The sequence below is a fragment of the Scylla paramamosain genome, chromosome 38 (genome assembly GCF_035594125.1).
Source record: "Scylla paramamosain isolate STU-SP2022 chromosome 38, ASM3559412v1, whole genome shotgun sequence".
NCBI classification, from domain to species: domain Eukaryota; kingdom Metazoa; phylum Arthropoda; class Malacostraca; order Decapoda; family Portunidae; genus Scylla; species Scylla paramamosain.
This window is the reverse complement of record NC_087188.1, coordinates 7,786,235-7,812,578: the sequence shown is the minus strand read 5'-3', so window position 1 is coordinate 7,812,578 and position 26,344 is coordinate 7,786,235. Positions and strand designations below refer to the sequence as shown.

The 26,344-nt window shown below is 40.5% G+C and overlaps 3 protein-coding genes across 21 annotated transcripts in view; 1 reads left to right on the top strand and 2 right to left on the bottom strand.

The window, feature by feature from the left end:
- The window catches only part of LOC135091703 (transcription factor AP-2-epsilon-like), a 161,984-nt gene extending 158,477 nt beyond the window's left edge, over positions 1-3,507 (top strand). For all 5 annotated transcript variants that reach the window (XM_063989599.1, XM_063989598.1, XM_063989603.1 and 2 more), the window contains one exon: positions 30-3,507. In XM_063989599.1, coding sequence (XP_063845669.1) covers positions 30-143 — 114 coding nt within the window. In that variant the 3' untranslated portion in view covers positions 144-3,507. The remainder of the gene's footprint in view (positions 1-29) is intronic.
- A 3,012-nt stretch (positions 3,508-6,519) lies between these two features.
- On the bottom strand, positions 6,520-25,803 carry LOC135091702 (inositol polyphosphate 5-phosphatase OCRL-like). Of its 11 annotated transcripts, none has more exons than XM_063989586.1 (19): positions 25,662-25,802; positions 21,726-21,929; positions 20,870-21,071; positions 19,359-19,490; positions 18,742-18,989; positions 17,647-17,795; positions 16,883-17,053; positions 16,340-16,502; positions 15,661-15,851; positions 15,087-15,305; positions 14,525-14,660; positions 14,252-14,431; positions 13,756-13,852; positions 13,387-13,524; positions 11,498-11,595; positions 10,661-10,809; positions 10,012-10,177; positions 9,472-9,583; positions 6,520-8,376 (listed from the first exon to the last, which is right to left on the bottom strand). In XM_063989586.1, exons 2-19 carry the CDS (start codon positions 21,870-21,872, stop codon positions 8,246-8,248), a joined length of 2,829 nt encoding a protein of 942 aa, XP_063845656.1. In that variant the 5' UTR covers positions 21,873-21,929; positions 25,662-25,802; the 3' UTR covers positions 6,520-8,245. The 11 variants fall into 11 exon arrangements, with proteins under 11 accessions (XP_063845656.1, XP_063845657.1, XP_063845661.1 ...); XM_063989587.1 differs by having other exon boundaries at positions 18,772-18,989; XM_063989591.1 differs by having other exon boundaries at positions 18,823-18,989.
- Positions 25,804-26,123: 320 nt separating this feature from the next.
- The window catches only part of LOC135091701 (dynein axonemal heavy chain 7-like), a 63,319-nt gene continuing 63,098 nt past the window's right edge, over positions 26,124-26,344 (bottom strand). For all 5 annotated transcript variants that reach the window (XM_063989576.1, XM_063989577.1, XM_063989578.1 and 2 more), the window contains one exon: positions 26,124-26,344. This exon is cut by the window's right edge and continues 1,727 nt beyond it. The gene's annotated coding sequence lies outside the window, so the exon portion shown is untranslated.

Below are 26,344 nucleotides of genomic sequence, written 5' to 3'. Positions count from 1 at the left end.
GAGTCTGATGTCCCGTTCTCTCTCCACAGAACTTCTTGACGGAGTCGCTGAAGCATCTCGAGAAGTCCTTCCCTTCCTCTAATTCCCACCTCACCGTCACGCCCTCCATAGACCTCAAGAACAAGGAAATGGAGAAGAAATAACGGCGTGGCCCACCGTCTTTCTCCCTCCCGCCCCCCGCACCCGCACCCGGACGGCCAGCCCCCCTGGGCCGCCGCGAGGGAGCGCCGCGCCCTCACCCCTGTGAGGATGACGCCCGCGCGGTCTTCAATGCCTCACTTCAGTGTCCGAGACTCATATCATATGGAGACCCCGGGCAGGCGGCGGCTCCTGGACCAGCTTTCTCCAGCCCGGCCTGACGCTGCTCCCCTTCTGTACATAGACCCTTGGATAGGCCCCTAAGGTTACTGCATGGCCGCCGCGCCGTGCCCTGATGGCAGACAAGTGCAATAGCGCACGGGAATTAGCGCAGAATACTCGGCTTTGTGGGAACGAAACGTAACGAAAGAGACAATAGAAGTGATTTCTGGGAAATTTATTTAAATATCCTCACCTCTTCTAAGAGGCTTAATGAATCTCACAATCAGTAGAACATTTTAAGTGTAGTTTGCTAAGGTTTGTACAAATGCCATATTGCCATATTTTGATCTTTAAGGATATAAAAGCTCCTTATCCACAGCTTAGTTTGCGATCACCAAGACGCGTCACGCAAAGATAGATTTGGATACAAAGCGAGGCAGTGTTGACCTTCTCATGTGCCACTCATGGTAACCACCAGGAAAGATCAATGATATTGTGATGATCTACCATTTAACAGTATTGTCTACGTACGGAATACGTTGTTTTGTATCTAGCGAGTAGCCAAACTTTGTACGTTATAGTAGTGTTATGGCGGAGGCCCCGCGCCGGTCGCCGCCACCCAAACATATCTGCCAAAACCATGTACCAAGTGCAATCTCTTGGCGATGTGATGTATCGATTAGACAGCCCGGCGGGCGCCCGGGCACCGCTGCGGTGACGGGGCGAGGGCGCCCCCAGCCCTCACAGTTGTAATATTTAGCCACCAGCAGGTGTCCGGGCCGACCCGCCTCTTGTACAGTGTAGAAAGGACCTACAAACTTTATCTCTCTCTGGACGGGATTCTCTCACCTAACCTCCTGGCTGGGAGTAGCGTAGTGTTAATCTTACCTAGGTGATAGGAGCCACCCTCTCACTCAGGCGCCAAGTGTCAGGCGTCCTCCAGGCATGACAGAAACAAAACAATATTGCATACCACAATTTCCCACTTGCAATTTGAACATATCTTACTGTTAGTCTCTCTACTCTCTCCTCGTCACGTTCTCCTCCCTCGTCTTCATTAATCTTGCAAGTCTTTCTTTCACTACGTTTTGCATATCAACTTCTTCTATAACCTTCCTATTCTACTGTCCCTCTACCTACTCACTCGCCTCTCACTGTCTACCCCCTGTCTCCCCCTGTCTCTCCGCTCAGTCGTTGCCTTTCGTTGTCCCATCATTGTGATCCTCGTAGTGTGCGATCTCTCTAAAGTGATCTGTACCTTCCCACAAGTACAATCAAGGGCGTGATTACCTTGCTCGCCTCTATTTATATAAGCTGCTTCAGTATATGTACTTCTCTCTCTCTCTCTCTCTCTCTCTCTCTCTCTCTCTCTCTCTCTCTCTCTCTCTCTCTCTCTCTCTCTCTCTCTCTCTCTCTCATTCAGCATATCACTGCTTGGTATCAGAATTTTTTTTTTATCTCGCTAGTCTTGCATTCACACTTCGTGTTTCCTCGGTAAGTGTATGACAATTCCTCTCTCTCTCTCTCTCTCTCTCTCTCTCTCTCTCTCTCTCTCTCTCTCTCTCTCTCTCTCTCTCTCTGCTCCTCCTCCTCACGTCCCAGGAGGCGCCAGCAGCCCTCCCTGTGATCCTGCAGGACTTCAGTGGTCGTATTACTCATCTCCTCAAGACTATCAAACTACTATTTTTCTATCATTATTATTTTATTATTGTGAACATAATGAGCAATGTGATGTATGTGATTAGTTGGTCTGATGTGCGATAAACATGATGTGACAATGGGTGTGAAGAAGCTGGGATGTGCGCACCGGCCCTTTCATTTTTTTTTTTTTTTAAGCTTCGGGAGGTTTATATATATTTTTTTTTCGTATTTAACCAAGGGTAGGGGGCGACGCTCCCCTCCGAGGCTTTCCCACCGGCGCGCGCATCCCACCGCCCCCTTTGGACTTTGTTGTGAGGGACCCGCGCCAAGTTTTCGGCTCGGGTCCTGATGTCTTGTTGATTTTTCTCTCTTATTTTTGATACCTTTTGCTTGTAAGACTCCGATTCTCAGTAAAGACAGCAGGGGCGGTGTTTGAGACGCAGCCGCCCCCACTCCTGTGCCCTCGTCTCTGCCTCACTCTGGTACTGATTCTCTCGTCTCGTTCTCACTTCCTTACATGACACTCACTCCACACTCACTCATCACCCTTATACCTAACACTCACAAATCACTAGTTCACCACTCTTATACTCAATTCACACTCATTTCCTCACCGCCACGTTCTAATCCCGAACACCTTACTCCCCCATCGCAACTTTACTCATCCAGCATCCTTCCCCCACGGCTACAACACCCACACTCCACTAACTTTTCCTTTACCCCCTCCCTCCTTCCCCAGCATCCTTTCACGTCTAATCTCTGCCTCCTCCTGAAACTCTCGCCATTATCTGAAAACTTCATCATAGTTAAGTCTACCTTCCTTTCATTTGTTTTCTTGCTTTCACTCAAACTCCACTCCATCCACTCCCCTCACTGCTCACCTCATGCCATTTGTTTAATATTCTTTTATTTTGTCTCTCTTCCCTGTCACCGCTACACGCCACCTAAGTACTGTGGCCACGTGACTCTTTGGTTCAATACTCGACTCGCGGTCTGAAGGTTGCGAGTTCAATTCTCGCTCTCTCTCTCTCTCTCTCTCCTTCTCTCCTTGTATTTTACTGTGGCGGTTTAACTCATTCATTCATCACGTCCCCTTATTCATTCTGTCCTGTAATTCACCTCTACTACACCCACTGTAATATTCATACACTGATACACCACACTGCACGACACTACTCCACATACCACACCACTCCACACACCACACCACTCCACACACCACACCACTCCACACACCACACCACTCTACACACCACACCACTCCACACCCCCACACTGCCCCCTTGCCCTTCCAAATCTCTGCAATTAAGGCGTTGCTCAGACACCTTTATTTTCTGCAAAGGAAAGACTCTTTTTTGTTGCCCAATTCCAATGTAATGTTATATTATTAAATAAGGTATTTTATACTGTGTTTCCCCGCCACTTGGACGGGCGTGGTTGTTTTTTGTGTGTTCCTCCATAATGGAAGGTACCAACGTGTTGTATAGTTTATCTGTCAACTTGAAATAATTTTAATGCTAAAGGATGCCATATGTAGATTAATAATAAAAATCTTAACAAGACTCATTATTGGTCTTCTTCGTCTGTGTGTGTGTGTGTGTGTGTGTGCGCAGTTCATTTATCACATCCAAGACTCTTGATCGCCACACCTGAGTACTGCAAGAAGAGTTAAGGCCTCGCCACACATGGGCGGGCAAGTGAAGTGATTCAGTACAAGAGTAGAGAATGCCTGGATGGCTGGACACTGATCATGTAGACGTGGGGAAACCGACGCACCGTTCTTGCTCAAGGTTCGTCAACGATACAAAACACCTGAGCCACGCTCGTCAGGGAAGCTGAGAAGCTTGCCTGGCCACCACACCCGCCCACTGATCATATGACAAGGCAGCAGACCGTCTCAACGTGGTGGTTATGTGCACCACGGCCACACACTGTAAGTGCACTCATTCTTCGGAGAGCAGCTTCAATAAGGAAAAGTACATTGGTAAAAAGAAACCGCATGTTAACAAATAAATAAATAAGTCATAAATTCATAATTAAAAGTCTACGAGGCGTGCGAGTGCTGTCTGCCTGGGAAGAGTTCTGTCTTTCCTCAGTTTTCTCCTCTCCCGTAAAATAAACAAAAATATCAGATAAATATACATCGGTGTGAGGAGAATATACAATCGCCGCTCCCGCTGGTCGCTCATCGGTTTCTGGCAGACTTTATAAATCTATTTTTAGTCTGGGTTGAGGCGTCACGCGGAGGGGCCTTGGCTACACTTCCCCGCTCTGCCTCACATCTATAACGTATGTTCATGAATTTTTCTCCCCTCTCATGATATATTTACGCATCATATAAATTACCAAATATTTTCAAAAGTAGGAAAGAAAATACACAAATACACATGACTCAGCTACACTTGTCCAATGCAGGCGCTTCTAGAAAAGTAGTCAGTGAGTCACCCCACTGACGTCCCTTCCCTGTTTAGCTGCTCCCCGCCAGCCCTGCTCCTCGTGGCCTGCCTCTGAATGGCATCGCCTCCTTTGCTAATCATGGAAGTATCATTACATCCTAACCCAGACATCCTACACACTCCTGCACACAAAAGCTACGTCACTCAACTACACGTGAAGCAAGAGGCAATATGGCAGTAACATAATTAATAGGTAAATTCAGATAAAACAAGGTGACATTTAGTGAACTAAAGATGTCTACGTAAATTACCTCTTTTCTCTTGTCTCTTGTCCGTACCTTCAAGCTTTTCCAAGTTTCCCTACTTGCCTTCATCACACGTGCACTCTTCTGCAACTCACCGAGTCAAAAAACTGAACGAGTTTCTCATGTGTCTTGAAAGCGCTCGAGTACAGGTTACGTAGAGAACTACCCGAGTGGCGGCGACTGACTGCCCCTCTCTCTCTCTCTCTCTCTTTCTGAGGTATGAAGTTTGTATCTTTATGGGTTATGGGAAAAATGGCATTGTCGTGCTTGTATTCTGAACGAAATGCTCTATGTAATTCCCGGTATAGTGTACTCGAATACGGCTTTGTATTCAATGTTTTTTTTTTTTAGCAGTAATCCTTATGCTTAACTAGGATTATGATGTTTGAGTACGATAATTGACACGGATATCAACTCGTGAAAGTATTGTAAATTTAGCGCTATAGATAATTCTCTGGTAATAGTGTACTTAACGGTATTTTTTTTTATTCTAATTATATACGCATTTTTAAGAATTAATAATGATGTACCATTTAGTACATTATACGATAGTTTCTAATTTCATCCCTCCTTAATTTACTTCCTCACTCTTTGCGATGCTCCATGAATCTTGTCGCGAAGCGTGAGTGAAGCAGTCGATGCTTCACCCCCAATTAGTGATTACATAAAAAAAAATGGTGTTATTCTTACTCTTCACCGCTTCTTAACGATTCTCAGTCTTTTCTTCATGCCTGATCTCCCTGTAGTCTGTGAATTAAAAGAAATGAAGCTTCAGATACGGAAAAATCAAGAATACGCATATCTCATACTATGCTTCGCATGCTCACCGATTTATTTAGAGCAGGAATCGTTGACTCGACTCAGTCCTACCAGATTTTGCTTTAATTCTTTCAATATCAACCTCAGTCATTCTCCGTTTTCTTCCTCCTTCACTCATATGCTTTCTTCCTCATTGCTTCTTGTATGTAGATTTTCTTCGTCGTTTTTACTCTCTGGTGCTCTCTATCTCTCTAACATTTTTCTTCTATTAGCGTCCAGTAATCACAGCCTTGGCGGGACATGAGGGGGTGACTTTACCAGTACTGATGCCACCTGTGGGAGTTATTGGCTCCCACTAGCATGGCAGGTACTCCCTTTACTATTCAGTGGAGTACCTGTCGTCAATCAGGTCTCACTGGTAGCTAGATGAATCACAGGTCGTCGCAGGTACAGTCACAGAGATCAGGTAACATGCTACCCTCACTTTTAATGTACATATTTATTATTTTCTTCAGTCTTTAGTCCTCATATATGGTGACCACCTTTTCACAAAACTAAACTGCAGAGGAAGAAGGACCATATGCTGAGAAGAATGTCAAAGCTGGAGGTTGTTGGAAGACCACTAGGAAAACTGGAGAAGACCTGGAGATAGTCTGTGGAGTACAGCAGAAGGGTGAACAGCAGTGAAGGAATCATTTACTACCAGAAAAAACTGGAGACTCATACACCTTACATGGGAAAATAAGGACATCAAACAAAATGGTGACGATGATGATGATGTGGTGGTGGTGGTGAGGTTGTAAATAGATCAAGAAACTTCAGGGCTGAGGAAAAACACTGAACACAGTGGAAGTGAGTGTGGATGGTACTCAACTAATGACCATAACTGTGCACAAGTTCATTCATATCTGAAAAAGAATGGTTGAATAAATTACAAAAGAATGAGTTAAAGCACCATGGTAAGGTCATGTCTCTATCCAGGATTACAGGAAAGCATGCCACCCACTGATGAACTGCAGCGAGCCAGAACAAATCAGACAAGCTCCTGTCCACATGGCAGCACTGCCCCACAGAGCCACCAGGTCCCAGGGTTGAACATGATAAAATAAACCAAACAATTCCTTTACCTGTGATATTTATAATTGCATTTTACTTAAAAAAATGTTTACAAAAAATTGTACAGAGACAATACCCTGAATACTGACTTGTCCATGTCTTATTCATGTGCTGCAAGCCTGCCTCTAAAATCTTGTTTATATGGACAGACTTGATGGCTATTATATATATGTACATATCAGGTATGTATAAATAGTAAACACTCGTGCCTCTACACTCTCCGTAAGTGCAAGACTGCATAACAATAAAAGACTAGAAAAGAAATGACAGCACAATTAAACAATTTCTTGTCCGAGCAATGAGGGATGAGACAGGAGGTAGATTTACGACTCAAAGATTAAGATACAGAGAGAACTCGACGAAATAGTTTCATTACCACTTAACAACTGCTCAAATAAATTAAGAAAACTTGCAGAAATTACTTCATAACAACAGAAAAGAAATAATGATAATGTCAACAATAGTTACTTCACATTGAATTGGTTATAACATCTCTCCATAGGGATAGTTAAGGTAGATTATGCCGTGAAGGACCGGAGCATCAAGTGTACCGGGTGAAATGTGCAAACTCTCCACTCAGACACAGCAGCAAGACAACACAAGGAATAAAACCTCAACATTCATGAGTATGAGTCGACTAAAAACATAACATGCATTACATTAAGATGGAATGAGTTGAACTGGAATGATTCAAGACACAGAATATGAAAAATGAAACAAAGGACCTGTATAACTTCCCTCGAGAGCACTGCCAAACAAGATGAGGACGGTACCGACTGATTGATAATTGCCCCATTAGTAGGACCCCAAGATTTTTGTCATTGTCATTTTGTCATTGTTTTATTTCCTTGCTATTGTGACCCCTTAATTTCATTCTACCCATTTTGTTTTCCTTTATTCTTTCTCAATAAAACCACAAAATATTCAACATTCCCTTAGTTTTCATAATTTTGCACACCATCCTTTGATTTTATGAGCCATTGATTTTACCATATCCCTATTTTCTTTCTATTTTTCTAATAATTTTCACAATACCCTGTATGGTGTCCCAAAATTCTGAAACACCCTTTATAGTTTTCCGAATTTTGGACAATATCTCCTTGCTTTTATTTTTTCTTATTTATTTACTTAGTTTCCTGAAGAGTTTTCCTAGAATTCTAAAATCCCTATCATGTCTTAAAATTCTACAACATATCCCCAAGCTTGATTTCTCTTTTGATTTCTTTACATAAATCTCCAGCTTTTTTTTTTCTAACAGAGTTTCTTTCTTCTAAATTGTAATATCCCTTCTTTGATCATTAGCTGCCAAATCTTCATCTCCTGATCCTCCCTCTGATCTGTGTTCCCCTGCTACATCCCCTGACACCATCACTTCATCAGTAGATGGGGAAGTGTTTGATCCAGAGCACATCAGAGAGGTGGAAGCCACTTCTGGATAATAATCAACACATCTATCACTCATATAACGTTGCTGGTGGTGAGAAGCCTGTTTCTTCTTCCCTCTTAATCCAAATACTCATCAAAATACTTAACATAAAAAATGCAAAAAGAAATTATCAATCATCTGCATAAAACTCATTTGCACACATTCGAGAGACTAGATTTCAACAGAACACTCTATAATTCATCAACATTTAACTAGGATCAGGTATCAATTGCACTTGATAAATATATACATCAGTGTCAACAATAACAAGCTGGTGGGTGAGTGTGTGGGTGTGGCAAGGACTACTCATAATCATTCACAAGGAAGTGGTGGATGAAGATCTGCTTCTTTCTATCAATTGCTTCATTTGAGATGCGTCTGTCAATGGGCTGGTTGGGCGGCTTCCTCAGGAGGATGCTTCCAAACACAAGTGCTGCAGAGAAAGAATTACACACTGTACACTATACTATACAGTACACCATACACAACTGAAACAAAGACTTGCCAAAAGAGTAAAAATCAAATTCACTGTCAAACCAGCAAATAAAAGTGACCACCTTCCAATGTGACTATTCCCTCCATGATAGGATTACAGACTACAGGCATCCTGATTACTGAGCCTCAAAGAAGGTAACCAGGACTTGCATGGGTTTCCAGTTCCCTTGCTCCATCCCTTCTGGTGGCCTTTTATAATGTGCATCATACTTGTGGGCACAGGCAATGGGTTTGGAAATCTCACCCAACCCCAGTCCTGAACATGTGATGCTGGTGGCTTGTTGCTTCCTCTGCTTTTAACACTCTCAGTCACTGCTGACTGGTACACATTTAAGACTGAATGAACCTATGAGTGGGCAGTCACCTGAGAAAAATTTGACCAACAAGCCAGGTTTTGAACGTGGATTTCGCTGCCTTAACGGCAGATGCACTGTCACCTGAATCATGGCACTTTCTTTACACATAGAATACAGAGGCAGTGTTTTCCCAACATAGCCATGCCATGTCTCACCTCCCATAAGAACAAATAGCAATATAAAAAATAAAATCACCAAAACAATTAATTTTTTCTTTTTCAAATATAAAGGGCAACATATTATAAAAAACCACAATGGAAAGTAGGTAATGAAAAGTAACAGAAAACCATAATATAATCAGTAATATATATATATATATATATATATATATATATATATATATATATATATATATATATATATATATATATATATATATATATATATATATATATATATATATATATATATATATATATATATATATATATATATATATATATAATGCTAATGAGTAATGAACTTGCTAAAAATAGAATGCATATGCCAGCATCTTATGCATGAACAATTGCATTTAAAGTCATACTCTCTGTGCTTCATGATAGTTATTAAAAATTTTTAATACTAGACAGAAAGTTAATCATCATACAGTTCTCAGAATACAAAGCAAATAGAATATTTTCACTACACTCAATTCTGTAATAGAGAACCAAAGGAAAACAAACATGGCTACATACCGAGCGTCTTAGCATCCAGTTCATTCTGGGGTGAGTGGTTCAGGAGCTCCTTGAGGAAAGCCATCAGGTAGGTGAAGACTGTGCGATGGTGATCAGGCAGCTTGGACACAATCTGCAGGCAAGACTCAGGTAATAACAATATAGAAAAGAATTTATTACACAATTTGAGTTTTCAGATTCCAATATCATAATAATCTGATCCCCTAAAGCTGCCACATGAAAATCACTACCACAGTGCATTAACCTGTTAATATACTGAGTAATTGTCAGCTGTGTGTCTAAAGTTTACCTTATTCAAAACTATATGAGACAATAAAAAAAAGTATGACAATAAAATACACATACATACAGTACAAGAACAAGAAAAGTAGCTCAGGCCATAATTATATATATATATATATATATATATATATATATATATATATATATATATATATATATATATATATATATATATATATATATATATATATATATATATATATATATATATATATATATATATATATAGCTATAAACACAAACAATTATCCATCTCACCTCCTTGCAAAGGGAGAAGTTTGGGGTGGCATCCAGAGCCGCCTGGTAGAGGCTGTAAGGGATGACAGGTTCAGGTAAAGCCTCCAGGAAGAGCAGCAAGGCCTCTGCCACTGAGTGCACGCTTCCTGGCAACACGTCATTGAGGACTCCTTCATCCAGGCTGGTTCTGTGGGACACAAGATGCCACATCACCAGTAACATCAGGCACTCTGCATGCTGCATAATGACACTTGTTACTTCAATGAGTAATCTTGGATGATTACACTAAGCAAAAATAAAAGTACAGCCACTGAAAAGTTTGCACTCCTTGGTCAATCTTTGTTATAAGTTGTTCCTTTCTTTTAAAATTATACTCAGGCCCAACTTGCACCACAATAATGTATCATCATCATTTACATGGTGTTTTCCCTTGCCTGTTTGAGAAACACCACACAGAGAAGGGGGTTCCTAGCCCCCTCACCTTGGGCCACCCCATTTGGGATTGCCAGGCTGGTATATAGATAGAGACAAATTAGATAGATCATTTAAAAAAAATCAACAAACCAATAGATCTTTTCAGCAGATCTTTACAAATCACAAGTTGAGGTTCACTATGTGACGGTGAGTGAATGATGATACTGATGAAGAAGATGAATGCCTTCACACCTACCTGATTTCAATGATTTCCTTCTGAAGGCCACGGTAGTTGAAGATTCCCTTAACCTCAAGAGCATGGGAGTGGAGGTGGTTCACGAGGTACCACAGCTCTTTGGGGACGGCATAAGGCATCTCACTCAATTCCTTGGGGTAGCTGCTCTCCTATATGCAAAAATATATATAACATCAGTAAGGCACTCAGCCACCTACCAGGAAAAATACCTTGTACACTTCACTGCTAAAAATACATTTGTATTCTCCTAGTGATGCTACTGATACACATGTGCCTCCGAATACACAAAACTGCTTTTTTTCACTAGCAATGCCAACATTACCTTACTGATCTAACAGGTAAAAAATATCTGGTCATACTTAAGCTACTGCTGATGAAAAAGCTATTACCTAGAGTATTGACAAGGAAAAGATTACCTGTCCACAAGTTGGCTGAAATGAGTACAGGATAACAATGTAAACAATAAGACATAACTTCATTGAGTCTCTCTAGAAACTCACAAAGTATTCCAGTAACCATGATCTATAATGAGCCTCGGCATTAGTGGACTTTTCAGGTAACTCCTTGTATAAAATATATCAAAAGAGCTTAACACAATAATGATGCAGAAGATAAACATAATGAGAATTAAAACACCAACAAAGTTTGTGTTTAGAGAGTGGTGTGAATGAATGTGAATGTAAAAGCTGTGTGCCTTGTCTTGGTTACCCCCTCTTTTGGGGGAGACAGGGAGACACTTGGTATACGTATGTACAATTCTGCAGTTGACATTTACTATGTGTGACGTATCTTGGCTATGTGTGGTGTGTCCCACAATGGCATTGACACACAACTCACCAGGTCAATGAGTCTGGCCACCGGCACCTCCTTGAAGGGCTTGTTCATATGGACCAGAGCATTGATGGACGACCCAAAGCAGCTCCTCTCATAGGTTCCTGTACAATGAAAAACTTTCATACATCTTGAACCCCTTCACCCTGATCATGAAAAATTCTCCACACTCCCTTTAAGGTTTATTAACCTGTTCCAGCAGAGAATCAGTTATATAGATTTCAAAAGTGAGGCTATCTACATCTCTATAAAGATGTTCACTCCCACATGACTAAACTAAGTTAAAGTTTCCTTTCTGCTAACAAAATTACTTCCTTAATTTCTCATTAGGCATCTCAGGCTTGCACAGATAGATGGCAACTGTGCAACTGCACAAAATTTCAGCACACTCTTCAAATTTTCAGCAGTCTATATACAGATGTCATGTGCTTTCAAATTTCTGATAGAATCTCTATATAGACATCAGTATGGAATGCTCATATACAGAGAAACTACATGTATGCATACATATGAAGGTTGGGAGAGCCATGTACAGAACTCATCGTAAGTATTGGACCCCCTGGCTGGCGGGGTCTGATACTTTTGGCAAAAAAAGCATGGTGCTCTTGAGAGTGAACTATTTTAGCCAAAAGTATTAGCCACAGCCATGACATCACTGCATCCCTCAACTTCATACCACTGACTCAGCCTCCCCTCAGTGTGCCTTGCAGCATGTTGGAGAGCCTGCCACAACTTTTTCTGCACCTTGGTGTATTATTGCATAACAACATCTTGTGATAATTCACTGTTTGTTAGTATGGCTAAAACAAAAGAGTATTCATCTGAGACTATTGTGCAGATCATGAGCCTCAAGGATGCAGGTCATTCAATTAGAGAAATAACTGAACAGTTGGCAGCATCCAGGACAAGTCAAGTGTTGGTCACAGTGGTTCAGGGAAGAAGGGAACCATGATATGCCTCAACCTAAAAAATTATCTGGGCACCCCAGAGAGCTGTTACTGTCTTTAAGTGTCCAGTGGTCTTGATGTCAGACTCCACTTCATGCTTTAAGACAGTAACACCCTTTTATTTGTCTTCCAGGAAAGCCCAGACAGTTTTTTAGGTTGAGGCATATCACGATTCCCTTCCTCCCTGAACCAGTGTGACCAACACTTGACTTGTCCTGGATGCTGCCAACTGTTCAGTTATTTCTCTAATTGAATGACCTGCATCCTTGAGGCTCATGATCTGCACAATAGTCTCAGATGAATACTCTTTTGTTTTAACCATACTAATAAACAGAATGAATTATCACAAGATGTTATTGTGTATTGCAGAATTTCTCTGTGCAGTAATACACCAGGGTGCAGAAAAAGTTGTGGCAGGCTCTCCAACATGCCGCAAGGTACACTGAGGGGAGGCTATGAGTCAGTGGCATGAAGCTGAGGGATGCAGTGATACTTTTGGCTAAAATAGTTCACTCTCAAGAGCACCATGCTTTTTTTGCCATGAGTATCGGACCCTACCCACCAGGGGGTCCAACACTTATGACAAGTACTGTGTAGATTTTATATTTGGTAGAACAGCTCTGGCCTGCTGCTGGGGAGGGCTTAATTTAGGTTTTCACAACCTATAAGCAGCACAACCTGCCTGTGGTTATTGATTTCTCCTGATATGTATATAATCAACAACATGTCATGTGCTACAAACACAGAACTAAAAAACTTCTTTGAACTTAAAAAATGAGGTTTTCTGGTCCATGAAGTCCATTTAGATATGAGTCATTTTTTCTAACCACTGCTGTAAGACTTTTCAGGACCTTAATTTTCTTCTTTAATCCCAGCAGTATTAGAAGTTTCAAGGCAAAGCAAGAAACAAAATTAAATTGGTATACATATATAAAGAGAGAGACAGACCTGTGACAGTAATGAAAAGGTCCTTGCCACCATCCAGATGCAGCACCAGGATGTCGTACAGCTTGTCAGCACCACAGTTAAGCTGTGAGGCTGTCTGCTTGTCCACCAGCACCTCAAGGGACACGTCACACTTATCACCTGAAAAAATGCACCTGGTTGTCACTCTTGTTCCTCCACCTTCTCTTACTGTGTACCTCCACATTATCATTAGTGAAAACAACAATAATGAATGAAACCAAAAACTAAAGCAATAAATACCATCAGTTAAAATAAGAATTCAGAAGTGTAAGGATGTTGGAAGCAGTAATTGCTATTTATCAAGGAACACAAAGGTGTGTCCAGCTGGGGTGAGGAAAAGCCACTCCTCACCTGGCACAATGAAGCCCATGTACGGCCTCACTGTGAGCCACGGCTTGCAGTAACTCTGGTCATTCAGCTTCTTGATGAACTCAAACTCAACAGGCACCTGCAGGTACCCAGCATCATCAAGAACAAACAACAATAATCACAAATGCTGTTGGATATAAAAACATATGTAATTTATAAACAAAGGTTGCTACTTCAGACTTGAAACATGTGGTACTAAAATCTGGTACATGCAAATCAATATAAATTGCATATTTCCAAAAATTCCTTTCAGTAGAGAGAATTCAATCTGATTGACTTTCTCCTTGAAGAGGGAACATGAAAGTGAAATCCACAGCCATTGAACTTCTTCCCTTTAAGCCTTTTACAACACATGGGGGAATATATCAGCAGTGTTCTTCCAACCAAGCCACTGAAGAGTGCAGTCAAGGCATGTAAATATATAAAAAGCCTCAGAGACTGACAAATCACTTAGGCAGAAAGAAATCAGATGCCTCACCTGTCCAGTATTAGCAATGGTCAAGTACTTAGTTTGTGGTTGAAGGAACTTGACAGAACCAAATATGATCTCTGTGGTATCAATAGTGACCTGTGGCAGGAACTCATTCTCAAGTTTGTCTAGTTTCTTCATCACCTCCTCATAGATACGTCGATATTTCCTGGTGTCAATTACCTTAACCTGCAGGGAAAGATGAACTCATTAGCCAAACCCTCATAATTCAAACTATCACTCTATAAAGCAGCACAGACAAGCCTGACACGACACACTCACCCCAGCCGTGAACAAGGCACTGACAGGCTTGTGATCGCTAATCTGGAGCTCCTGGTGGGACCTGTAAATGTGCTGTGTGATGCCCTCCCCAAACCACAGGATTCTGTCACACCATGCCGGCTGCCGTGCCTTCTCACTGTAAAGAGGATATTTCAACTTAATACAAACCCTCTATTTACAAAATTGCCTTTTCAGTGCAAAGATTATTATAGCTTCATAAAGATCCTGCCATGTTTATCAAAATGGTGCCTTCCTTAAAATTGTTTCAGTAGAATATATGAATCTTTTTAACCTAAAACAAATTACATAATAAAGGCAAGATGCATTTGGAAATTTCAACTGAAAAACAATATATGATTATCAGAACTTGGTATCTCACGTACACATAATCACAATGTACAAAACCTAAAACACAATGCTGATGGACAGAGACTGTGGTGCAGAAAAACACATCATTACTTCACCATGCATTTTCCTACTCCACTAATTCTTAAACACAAAAGGTAATTACACATAAACCACTTAAGCAGACGACATGACAAAACATCACCACTTGGCTAACCTTGAATCCCACTCATCACTGTCCACGTCATATTTGAATGTCGGCTTGAAGGTGATGTCTCCCTCCTTGAATTTGTGGAAGATTCGCTTCTGCTTCTTCTGCTGAGTGAGCTGATCATACTCCAGAAGGATCTTGTAGTCTGCACTGCTGGCCACCTCTCTGATGTTCATGTCACAAGGGTTTATTCTGTAGTTCATGTCCCCCAGGAAATAGATGTGACTGAAACAAAGAAGTTTAGGGTCAAATACATTATAAACATACATACTGAATGAATCTTAACTAGCTTTTCTTGTTGCCATCATCTAAATACACAGAGAATTCCTAAAGTACAAACACAATATGAAAAAGATATATACTGAATGAGCCTTTATTAGTTTCTCAATGTCCATAAAATCTATCAATTAAAATTTTTAAAAGCACAGCAAAATCCACAATTTAATCAATAAATTTCTAATTAATTTAGTAAAACAGTATAGTCTTACCCACGCCCAACTTATCTTCCCTCCACAAATTTCTTCATTACTTTACATAATATGAACACCTCACTCATTTGCAGCCTCCACCTGTCACTTACTCATGATCCCTGATGGCCTTTGGTGGACTGTTGATGTTCATGTTCATCTGGAAGCAGGTTCGCTGGAAGATGCAGTCGTGGTCTTCATTGCGTCGCTCTAGCTCCTCCTGGTGGGCTGCCAGGTGGGCATTGACAAAGCAGATGGAGGTGCTGTGCAGGTCCAGCCTCACTGACACTGCCCCTTTGTTGCCCTGTCAAGGTGCAGTACAAGTCATATCACACTGCTGCTGTTCCTTGACTCAGTTAACTACTAGAAGAGCAAGTTCATTCTGTACTGTTAACTATCCATCACTTTCAGTTTTAGTTTTAAGCATGTCCTTGAAATGACCAACAAAAACAGAGGGAAGCAGTAGCATTTACTAAAATAAAATGAAGTTGCCTCACTATCAGTCTGCTTTTTACTGTCATGTACGTATGAACATTACTAATGCTTACTCAATTTTGTATCAAGCATTTTGAATACAAGGATGTACCACAATACAATGTTTTCAACCCACATGGACCATCTTATGTACACTAGTATCATGAACATCATATTTTTTTTTATTTGTGGTCAATACATCACTTATCATCATCTGTAAGTGCCAACTCACTGCAAACTGTTATCTGTCCTGTATCACCTCACATCACAAGAGAAGTGTCAGTCATAAGTAGACTGTCCTTCTAAGCAAGTCCTCACCATCTTGTTCATGATGCCGGTGCCCACGGTGTCCACGGCAACATTACGGACATACGCCAGGTGCTTCTCCTGCACCAGCACAATCAGCATCATGCCCACCAGCCGCACCAGCCGGACCTTCTGGTACTTGGCCTTGGGGTGGATTCCATTTAGCACAGCATTTCTAAGGGAGTCAAAAGAAGGGAATGAGTGGCACCGAACTGGTCACTGTGTCTACCCATACACCAGACTAACTTCTCCACAAAGGAATGTATCCACAACAAAGCCATAACAAAGACACTTATCCTCCAACCTTGGTTATCACTTTTGAGCTTTCTTTTGGGACTGGCATCTTAGTGGGCCCTTTTTTTCTTACTCTTTCTTTGCCCTTAGCCAGTGCCTCTCTAACATTAAAAAAAATAAAATAAAAATAAAAAAATAGTCATCCTCACTATGGAGACTACTGTATATGGGAATGAAAGGCAAGACAAAAGAAAATAGAAGCAAATAAAAAACAAAACTAAGCACAGTTAGCCATCATGAATGGTCAGGGTGTCCACTCACAGCCACTCCTGCTCCTTGGGTGTGTTGTTGAAGAGAAAGGCCTCCGTGTTCAGGTCAAGCTCCTGGAAGCCAATGCCATACACATCTGGCGGTTCGTCATCCACTGAGAGCCACTGTGCCAGTCCCACTACTGGTGACCGCCCATTCACATTCCAGGTCCCCACAAACACTCTGAAAGCCAACACTCATTTTCTTTCACCATATCCATAGTGTTAGGAGTTGGTGCCATGCAAGACCACCCTCCATTTACTCCCATCCATTGCATCTCCTGTTACACACACTATTTGTAACTTCACTTCAAGTCCACCTCTCTACCTCATTCTCTGTTTCCCCCTCAGTTTTCTTTTTCCTTTTTCTCCAGGCTCTTTATATAAATTCCTCATCTTCAACACTTAATATAACCACTCCTAACCAGAGGGGGAATATGGATTCTATCTATTCATGAATAGCTCCCTGGTAAGCATTTGAAACAATAAATAAATGACATTACTTACATTTTTCTGCCATGTCAAAATAACAGATGGCATTTACAACAAGAAATCAATGACAGAGATCAAGATGATAACTAACCACTTAAATAAACATATTCACCTATATATCAGGTACACACACACACACACACACACACACACACACACACACACACACACACACACACACACACACACACACACAAAAACATTCCATGTGACTACATCAAAATCCACCTTAGCCTCCCACAGCTAGAAATGAACTGCTTCCCCACATGAGCTGCAGCAACCTACGAGAACTCATTGATGTCTGTGTAGCTGTCCTCCCTCAGGATCATGTGGTGCTTGATGTGGCTTTCCCGGGCAGCAATGGGCGTTGGGGACAGTCCTGTGGCAATGCTGTGCCGGTTGACTCCCAGCTCAGGGCTCTTGTCATCTTCATTCTGAAAGGATGTGTGGTGATCAAGGCTCTCTTTCTCTTTCTCTCTCTTGCAGTGAATTTGTATCATAAAACAAACACTTCAGCATGAAAGACAAGATCTGATCAATTTGCACGACAGATAAATCTTTGCAGTGTTCAGAATCACTGAATGGGGAAGCTATGTCCTCTAAAGAGAATTCAATGTAATTCCTTATACATCTCTTAGTGTGGACATTTATTCTAAAGAAATCACAAAAAATGCTTTCATAAAACCTCTACTTTCTTCCATTTCAATTTACAGTCCACTACTCTGACAATGTCTCATAAATTTACAGTGTGGCAGAACAGATGTAAGTGGAAAATGCATATTCCAAATACAGAGTTGTTATATTTACCACAATACCAATGTTCCAACTATAAGTAGACTTTGAACATTAGTGAGGAGGGAATATTGTGAGTGTTCAAAACCTGAGGGAGGGTTACATTAAAAAGCAAGGCATGTTAGTTACAGGGAGTCCACAGAGAGCAAAGGGAGGGTGAGTGCCAAGAAGGAAGTGCACAGATCCTCTATCACAAATAGGAAACTAATAAAAATATAAAAAAAATATTAATAGATCAAGCTTCCTGTCATGAGGCAACAGTGCCTGCAGGGTTGTTTGTACAGGCTTGAATGACTGGCTTCCAGGCTTATATGTATAGTTTTAATTATCTTAGCTATCAATACTTGCTGTAAATAGAGTGTATCTAATATGTCATGTATGCACAAAGTGAACATTTAGATTACAGAATACTAATGAAATACTTGTTAGATATCTATACAAAATACTTGTCTTTTACATGAGTTCAGGTCTGGCATTAAACTGTTACTGGAAAATATAATACAGCTGACTGTATCTACCATCTTGTACTGAAATTTTACTGGTTACTTTGTTAATTACAAGAAAAATGGAGCATGCAAGGCAACGTACATGCAGACTACTGGTCTCTGCATTACTGACAGCAGGGTGAAGGGAGGGTGAGGGTGGGGTCTGGGCTACATCCACACTAACATCACCCAGGCTGCGGGCATCGGGGGCAAGGCTGTCCACGTCACCCGCCAGCACTGTGGAGGCCGTGCTGCTTGTGTCCTTCTCCTGCTGGAGGCCGTTGCTGCTGCTCTGCTGGTATGGCTGCAGCCACGTGAACTCAGGAGGAGGTCCGCGCCGCTTGCCTATCACTGCAGGGGTGACTGGGTGGTTAATACTTGCCACCACAGCACTGTCACGTGGTAACACTAACAATATGAAATAATTCTACAGCCACAAGTAAACAGGTGAAATAACTCAATCACAGGACATTTCTGCCACTGGTTTTCCTTTACAGAGCCTCAATGAATCTGTCCACCATCAATAGCATAAAGAACACATCTTTCATATTCATTTTTCATCCCAAAACCTATCTTAAATTCATATGTAATTTCTTTAAATCATCATGAAATTTAGCATCCTTATTTTATGAGGGCAGACAGTTCATGAGTCACTCCTACCCTTACCGTCAACTTTTTATTCTTGACTTTTCACAAATATGGAAATGTTGGAGTTCCTACCTTCAGCTGCTCTCAAGATTTCTGAGACAAAGGAGTTTGTTCTCTGGCTGAAGGGCATTTCAAACAGAATCCGAAGTTTGCCAGATGTGATATTCACCAGGACGTCTGTGTCCACATCTGTGCTCGACGTGTCTGAAAGTACACTCTAGTAAAGGCTCTGATGAGACTTAACAAGTACACTTTTTTGCATCACATTGCAGCTTTCCACAGACATCATGTAAACATCTTCCTATTAAACTTATCTAACTTGCATGCAACATTACAAGCAGTATTCTGGAATCTGTATAGTTTTATGTTCAACTAATTACTTTATAAGCTGAATTCATGGGGTATTAAAAGGGTGGCATTATGAAAGGCATTGTCCTGGTATCTAAATCATCACTTTTCTTTAGTATACATCAGTGGTTCTCAAACTGGTGTGTACAAGAGTTCTCAAAATGTGTTTTTTAAGTAATAATACAAAACCTTGTACAAAGCATTTCATTTTGCTATGCTTGCATTTATCAGAAAAGAAATTCATCTTAATCCATACCAAATCTTATACCAACGTGATAAAGTGATGCAGTTATCCTATTACTCAAGATTCAAGGTCACACCACCTCTTGGGGGAAAACCCTGAGGTGATACAGCCTTGGTCAGAAGCAGAGTAACACAGCACTCACCTCCATCATGTTCATCATTCTTCCTAAGTGTTAAGTCTTCTAATTTGCACAGAATTAATCAGTCACCAAGTTTTATAAGTTATATAAGAACTTAACACTGAAAAAGAATTAAAAGCACAATATAAGTGAAAGCAGGTTACTATACTTCTGGCCATGACTGTACATTGCTATTAAATAGTTGAGAACCACTGGCGCCTCAGCACAACTAGCATATCCACACAGCACCTTAGCACAAGCCTCACTATTTTTCCTACATGGCGACATGTCTATCTTTCAACACAGGAAACCTCACAACTATCATAATCTGCTCAAACTCCTCCTCCCTTGTTATCCTGTGCCACTGAAGCACGTGTAGCGTTGCATCACGCTCTACTGACCTACTGCACCAACACTCTGACTTTTCATATCACACTTATCACATCTTGGTTTATCAGTGCAGTCTTTGAGTTAAAAAGTAGGTAGGATATACACACACAGCTACTTTTGCAAATATTAAAGTAATGTAAAATTTGACCCTCTATATCAAGTTTATATCATACTTTATCAAGGTGGAATGCTAGAATCAACACATATTAGTACAAGTAAGGATATGTAGCTACATTTACAAATATTCAAGTCTTCTATGAGGTGAGGACTTTACATACTTCAAACTGCTACACTGCAAATTCATGTCTACTCACCAATTTTCACATATGATATTTAGAATTTAGAATGAACACATTAATACACGTGACAATGTGCGCATACTTCATGATCATCACACTTAGTTTTGCATGAGATGAACATTTAATAAAGACACAGGAGTTAACAAGTATCACATTGACACACTTCAGACTCCAGACTACTCACCAATTTCACATTTGAGATTAGTGTCAATGGGAATGATCTGCTCAATACTGAGATCTATTGAACTGTGTACAGGGACCCGTGCTGTTTGGAAGATAAGGAGGGCCTGCTCCCCACCCTGCTTGCACTCACTGGCTGCCACCTCAATCAGCGCTATGACCCGAGTCGTCTTAATGAACTCCTCCACCAGACCTGCTTCCACAACCTGAGATTTGGGGTTAAGGACTCTTCATGCAACTCCAATCAGGGACATTACCTGTGCCAACTACACCTGTCTGATTCAATTTTATGTGATCACTTTAAAAGTAAGGGGATTATAAATGGTTTGGGTGATGGCACTACAATGAGATTCTTTAGAGAGGATTGACTGAATGTTTTCTTTCACCACATCTTTATTTTCTTTTATGACCTAGAAAATGCAGTGATCCAAAATATACTGTATATGAATTAATGTGTGTGTGTGTGTGTGTGTGTGTGTGTGTGTGTGTGTGTGTGTGTGTGTGTGTGTGTGTGTGTGTGTGTGTGTGTGTGTGTGTGTGTGTAAGTAAAAAAAAGAAAAAAATCATATCCTTTTTTTTTCATGAATATACTTACAAATTTGACTATGCTACTGAGGTCAAGTTCAGGAGCTAAGTAAAGTTACCCTGCATCTAACAGTGTATATACACAATCGCTGATTTACTGTTACCCAGAAATGGCATTAATAAACATTCAAAAGCATAAAAACTACAAGAAAATAAAAAGACAATGCTGTTTTTTTGCAAAAGCTAAAACAAAATAAAATCATAGCTATTGGTACATCATGAAAGTTTTCTGCAACACAAACAAAAAATAAAACTACAAACCAAAAATACTAAACCCAACCAAAGATGATCGAGGCAAGCAGACTGCTACCACCATGACCTGCAACGCAACAGTAACACAACACAACAAGAGCAAGGTGCGGCGGTGCATAAGAAGGATACATCAGTGAGTTTGTGTCCGGGGAGGAGCTTTTCCTGCACATAGGGGGAAAGCTCCATGCTGGTGGTGCTGAGATGCAACACTGACCACTCCTTTACATCTGACAGGAAAAGGAAAAAAATAAGCTCAGTGAGTAATTCCCTGACTAATGACACATAAAACATGACTCGCTTTTCCTTGTGGTCAGTCAGTGGTGGTGAGTCAAGGCATGAGCTGAAATGCATCCTCCTTCAATACAGTACTGAGTTGACTGGCTACTTCTTTGCATTCATGAGAAGAAAGGGATCGTCAAATAGAGTTGATTTAAATAAAGTCACTGTCAAATAGTGTCTGTTTGAATGAAGAGACAATATAAGTATGTTGTTTTCTGATCATCAAATAGTATCAGTTTGAATAAAGAAACTCAAATAATGTTCTCTTCAAGTCCCTGGACAACACATGCTGCCAAGAGGTGAACACAGGCTGGGAGGCATAGAAAGTACATGTTATTGATAGTGTGAGAATTTTCTGATAAATTATGCCATCACTTACTTTACATCATACAACTAGTGTTAAATGTGAAACTAGGTGACCATATTTTGTGGTTCTCTTTACAATGCAATAAATTTTATGAATCTAAAGTTTTTATTTTATTTATTCATTTATTTATTTCAATCTTATTAATATATATATATATATATATATATATATATATATATATATATATATATATATATATATATATATATATATATATATATATATATATATATATATATATATATATATATATATATATATATATATATATATATATATATATATATATATTATTCTGACACAGAGTTACTGTAAAAAAATTAAGATTTAAAGATATCACATTAAGAACCACTATCATGCACTTTTCCAGCAGCGTGCCTCCCACTATCACAAGCAACGTACTACATGAAAGGAGGACGCTGAGCACTGAGGCAGTACTGTACTTGAGTCTGGAGGTGTGTATGTTTGGCAGTCAGTGAAGTGTTTACATCACATCTCAGGTGCAGCCTTGGCAGGTGTATCTATCTTTACCTTGCTGACTTATCAATCTTGGTCTTATTACACATTACATCCATCCCTTGCTCAGGCAGATCAAGCTATATTTTCTTGGTAAGTAACACTGCATAGTTGTTATAGATGTGTTTCCTGTTGCTAGCATTATCTTTAAAGAACAAGTCAGAAGAGTTATTTACCAGAAAACATGTCATTCAGTAAATTCATCTCTACCTACATACCAGACTAACATCCTTCACATGGGAGTAGCCCAGATAAGACATCTACATACATACATACTTACACACATATACTTACTTTCCATTGCTGCAACACATTCATGCACTATTGTACCATGAAATACATCAGCACACCACTGTTTTCTCTGTTACATGACTGGTACACCACCAGAATCAGTATGCACCTGCTTCAAAACTGACGACAGCTAATAACACACGCCACACAGTATAAGTAGCAATCATAATTCGGGTTCTCACTTCCACTATGTTTTGCATTTTCTCTCAGTGTTGTGTCCTCTGATCAGCTGATAATCATACAGGGCCTAACAACTGAGAGTTACTGCTGATCATAGGAATAAAGTTTGCTAAAAAACACTGAACACAATATGGGTACATTATATTACATGACAATTGACCAAGACTACAAAAATAAATGCAAAACAAGAGGAAGTAGACACCCAGACTGATAACAGAGCCATACAGAGACACAAACACTTACAATAACAGAAACTAAGCTCATCAACACCATGCCGTGATATTCTCAGACTGAACACAACAACGAGTAGGAAAAGGAACGTATATTTTTTGGTAAACTGTATCCTACTAATTTAAAGATGAAAGCATATTATTTTTATTCCAGTCTAACATATTTTGATGTGCCTTCAATTGATCTGACTACAGTTTTACAACATTATTTTTTATCTCATTTATTTTTTTTTTAATGATGGGAGACCTCACTTCAATAGGCTACACACACTGTCCTCTCTGGCCATTCACTGTCCTAACTACTACTATAAATAGTATTCTCAAAATTGTACTACTTATCCTTGAAATATCCATCAAAAAGTAACAATACTATGCAACACAAGGGAAGTGAAAGGTACAGGTATTTTGGTACCATCTCACATGTAACTATACAAATAACACCACCTCAGTTTTGTTCCTTTAACAGCCACCAAAGAACAACACACACTGCAGCATCTGGTATTAGATCACAATTGTCCTTCACATACAATGAAAGGCAAACAAACACACAGCCAGAATGATCATATGAAAACAAGAGAGGCAGCATGAATTAGGTGGTTGTCAAGGCAGACCTAGCCATCAGGGCCCCACACCTGTCCCAGGTCTGATGCAGCAAGTCACCACATCAGCAGGGTTATCACTGGACTGTATGGAGTTTGTTAGAGATTTGACTAGATTCATTATTTAATGTAAACAGACTTCAAAGTAAATGGGGATGAGGCTAAGTTGCCCAGCAGGTAAACATTCTGACAGATGTATTCCCACAGACCCTTGACAGTGGCGAGGTGATGCATCTCAGGTGACACATTAATGGTAAGAATTTGCAAGCTGATTGTAATATATGGATACATTCAAGGATTTCTTATTTTGTATCACTGAATGGAGAGGGAATGTAAGAAACCTTCTGGCCCACAGTGAGTGCAGCAGTAATAGAAGCCTTCCGTGGTGGCTGGTGGCAGTTTGTGAATGGCTGAGTGAGAGTTCTATCGTTGAAAATGCAACAATGGATAAGGCAGTAAGTTTCAGCCAGTGATGCACTGATATCAACTCAAGTTACAGGAATGAGAAGCATGTTAAAAGTAAAAGTCCTGCGAGCAAAATTAGTTTAACACACACCTTAAAATGTGATTTACAATTTTCATTGTATTACTATACCCAATATAAATTTTAGGTTACTTATATCACACAGCAGACAAGGTAAGCACATAATACATTGCATAAGGCTGGGAGGCAGAGCTCATCCCATCAGAGACACACCCACCAGCCACTCCCACCAAATAGTGACACACACACACACACACCAGAACAAGCCTATAAAAATATGAACCCCTTTGCCCCTATGATATTTTCAAGTTCATTTCTGTTTCTAAAAGACACATTTAACCAGTCAATAATCATCATCTTGTAGCCGTTAGCCTGGCTGAAGTATCTGTTTGGGACTTCTGAGCCTGCCCCTCCCTTGCCCTGGTGGTAAGGAACTGCCCTGCCAGGTGAGGTGAGGTGACCAGGTGAGATAACTATCAGTACTTCCCATACTTCACTTCCCTCAGCTCACCAGGAACCGTGAAACATGACACCTGTACAGCCAGACACACCCATCAGCCACGCCTCCCACAAGTCCAACACACACACACACACACACACACACACCAAAATAGGCCTTACAATATGAACCTCGTTACTATTATTACTTCTACGGAGGGACACACACACACACACACACACACACACTTAAGTTCCCTCTCAGCTCGCCAGGAACTATGAAATATGACACTGAGACAAGCACGTCACCATTTCAAATATTCACCCACTGAGAAGCCCACATAGCACTGTCTTCCATTCCCACGACAAACTGGCACCGTATCTCCAGATCTTGACGCTATTAACCGGCTGCTAACTGTATAATTGCACTGCCAGTCATTAAGTAAATAAAGGCTAATTATATGACTCCTCTCCCCTTCACACTCTCACTCTTCCCTTTACTCTCCCACGGCAATGATACAAGTTTTAAAAGGCGTGTCTGATCTGTAGTGTGTGAAATAAGGCTGGTTTCTTACTTAAATGCGGGAAATGTGTGTTTGGTGCAATCCTGTGCCTCGTTGCTTCCTCCCCTCGCCGCTATGACAACACTGGCGCTGGCTTCACCTGCCTCTCCCTCCCTCACGTCTCCTCCCTCTCCTTCATCACTCCCACACACTCTCTGGCCTTACTCACCTCTCCCACTCTCTCTGCCTCTCTCCCTCCCCCTCCTCTCCCTCACCACACCCACACACTTTCAGGCCTCCCTCGATCTCCCCCTTTCCCTTTCTTCCACTCTCCCTCACTCCCTCCCTTCACCTTTGCATCATAGTTATTTATGTACAGGTATCCTTCATGTGTGTGTGTGTGTGTGTGTGTATTCTCCTTAATTTTATTTGATTAGTTTATGTTTGAATGTTTTGTTAATCATTTATAAGTATGCATTCGTTTTATTTTATCTACTTGTTTTTTTTCTTTTAGAGAGAGAGAGAGAGAGAGAGAGAGAGAGAGAGAGAGAGAGAGAGATATGAATTGCGCTCAATTATCTATTGTTGTCGTTGTTATTTATTGTTGCACATTCTACAACAAAGGAGTAAATTAGACACCACTTTAACAACTCCCTTGGCAGCACTTAATTAAATCACAAAAGAAATCGTACGTGTAGCAAATCATAAATAAAATACGGATATGCAAAAAAATAAATAAATAAATGAAATAATAA

Excerpts from the sequence above, each read along its gene's own strand:
- LOC135091702 (XM_063989586.1), bottom strand. The coding sequence starts at position 21,872 with ATGTGCAGGAAAAGCTCCTCCCCGGACACAAACTCACTGATGTATCCT. Across the intron at positions 11,596-13,386 it reads CCTTTTCATTACTGTCACAG|GAACCTATGAGAGGAGCTGC; the intron begins GTCTGTCTCTCT and ends TTCATTGTACAG. Across the intron at positions 9,584-10,011 it reads ACTTCTCCCTTTGCAAGGAG|ATTGTGTCCAAGCTGCCTGA; the intron begins GTGAGATGGATA and ends TCTTGCCTGCAG.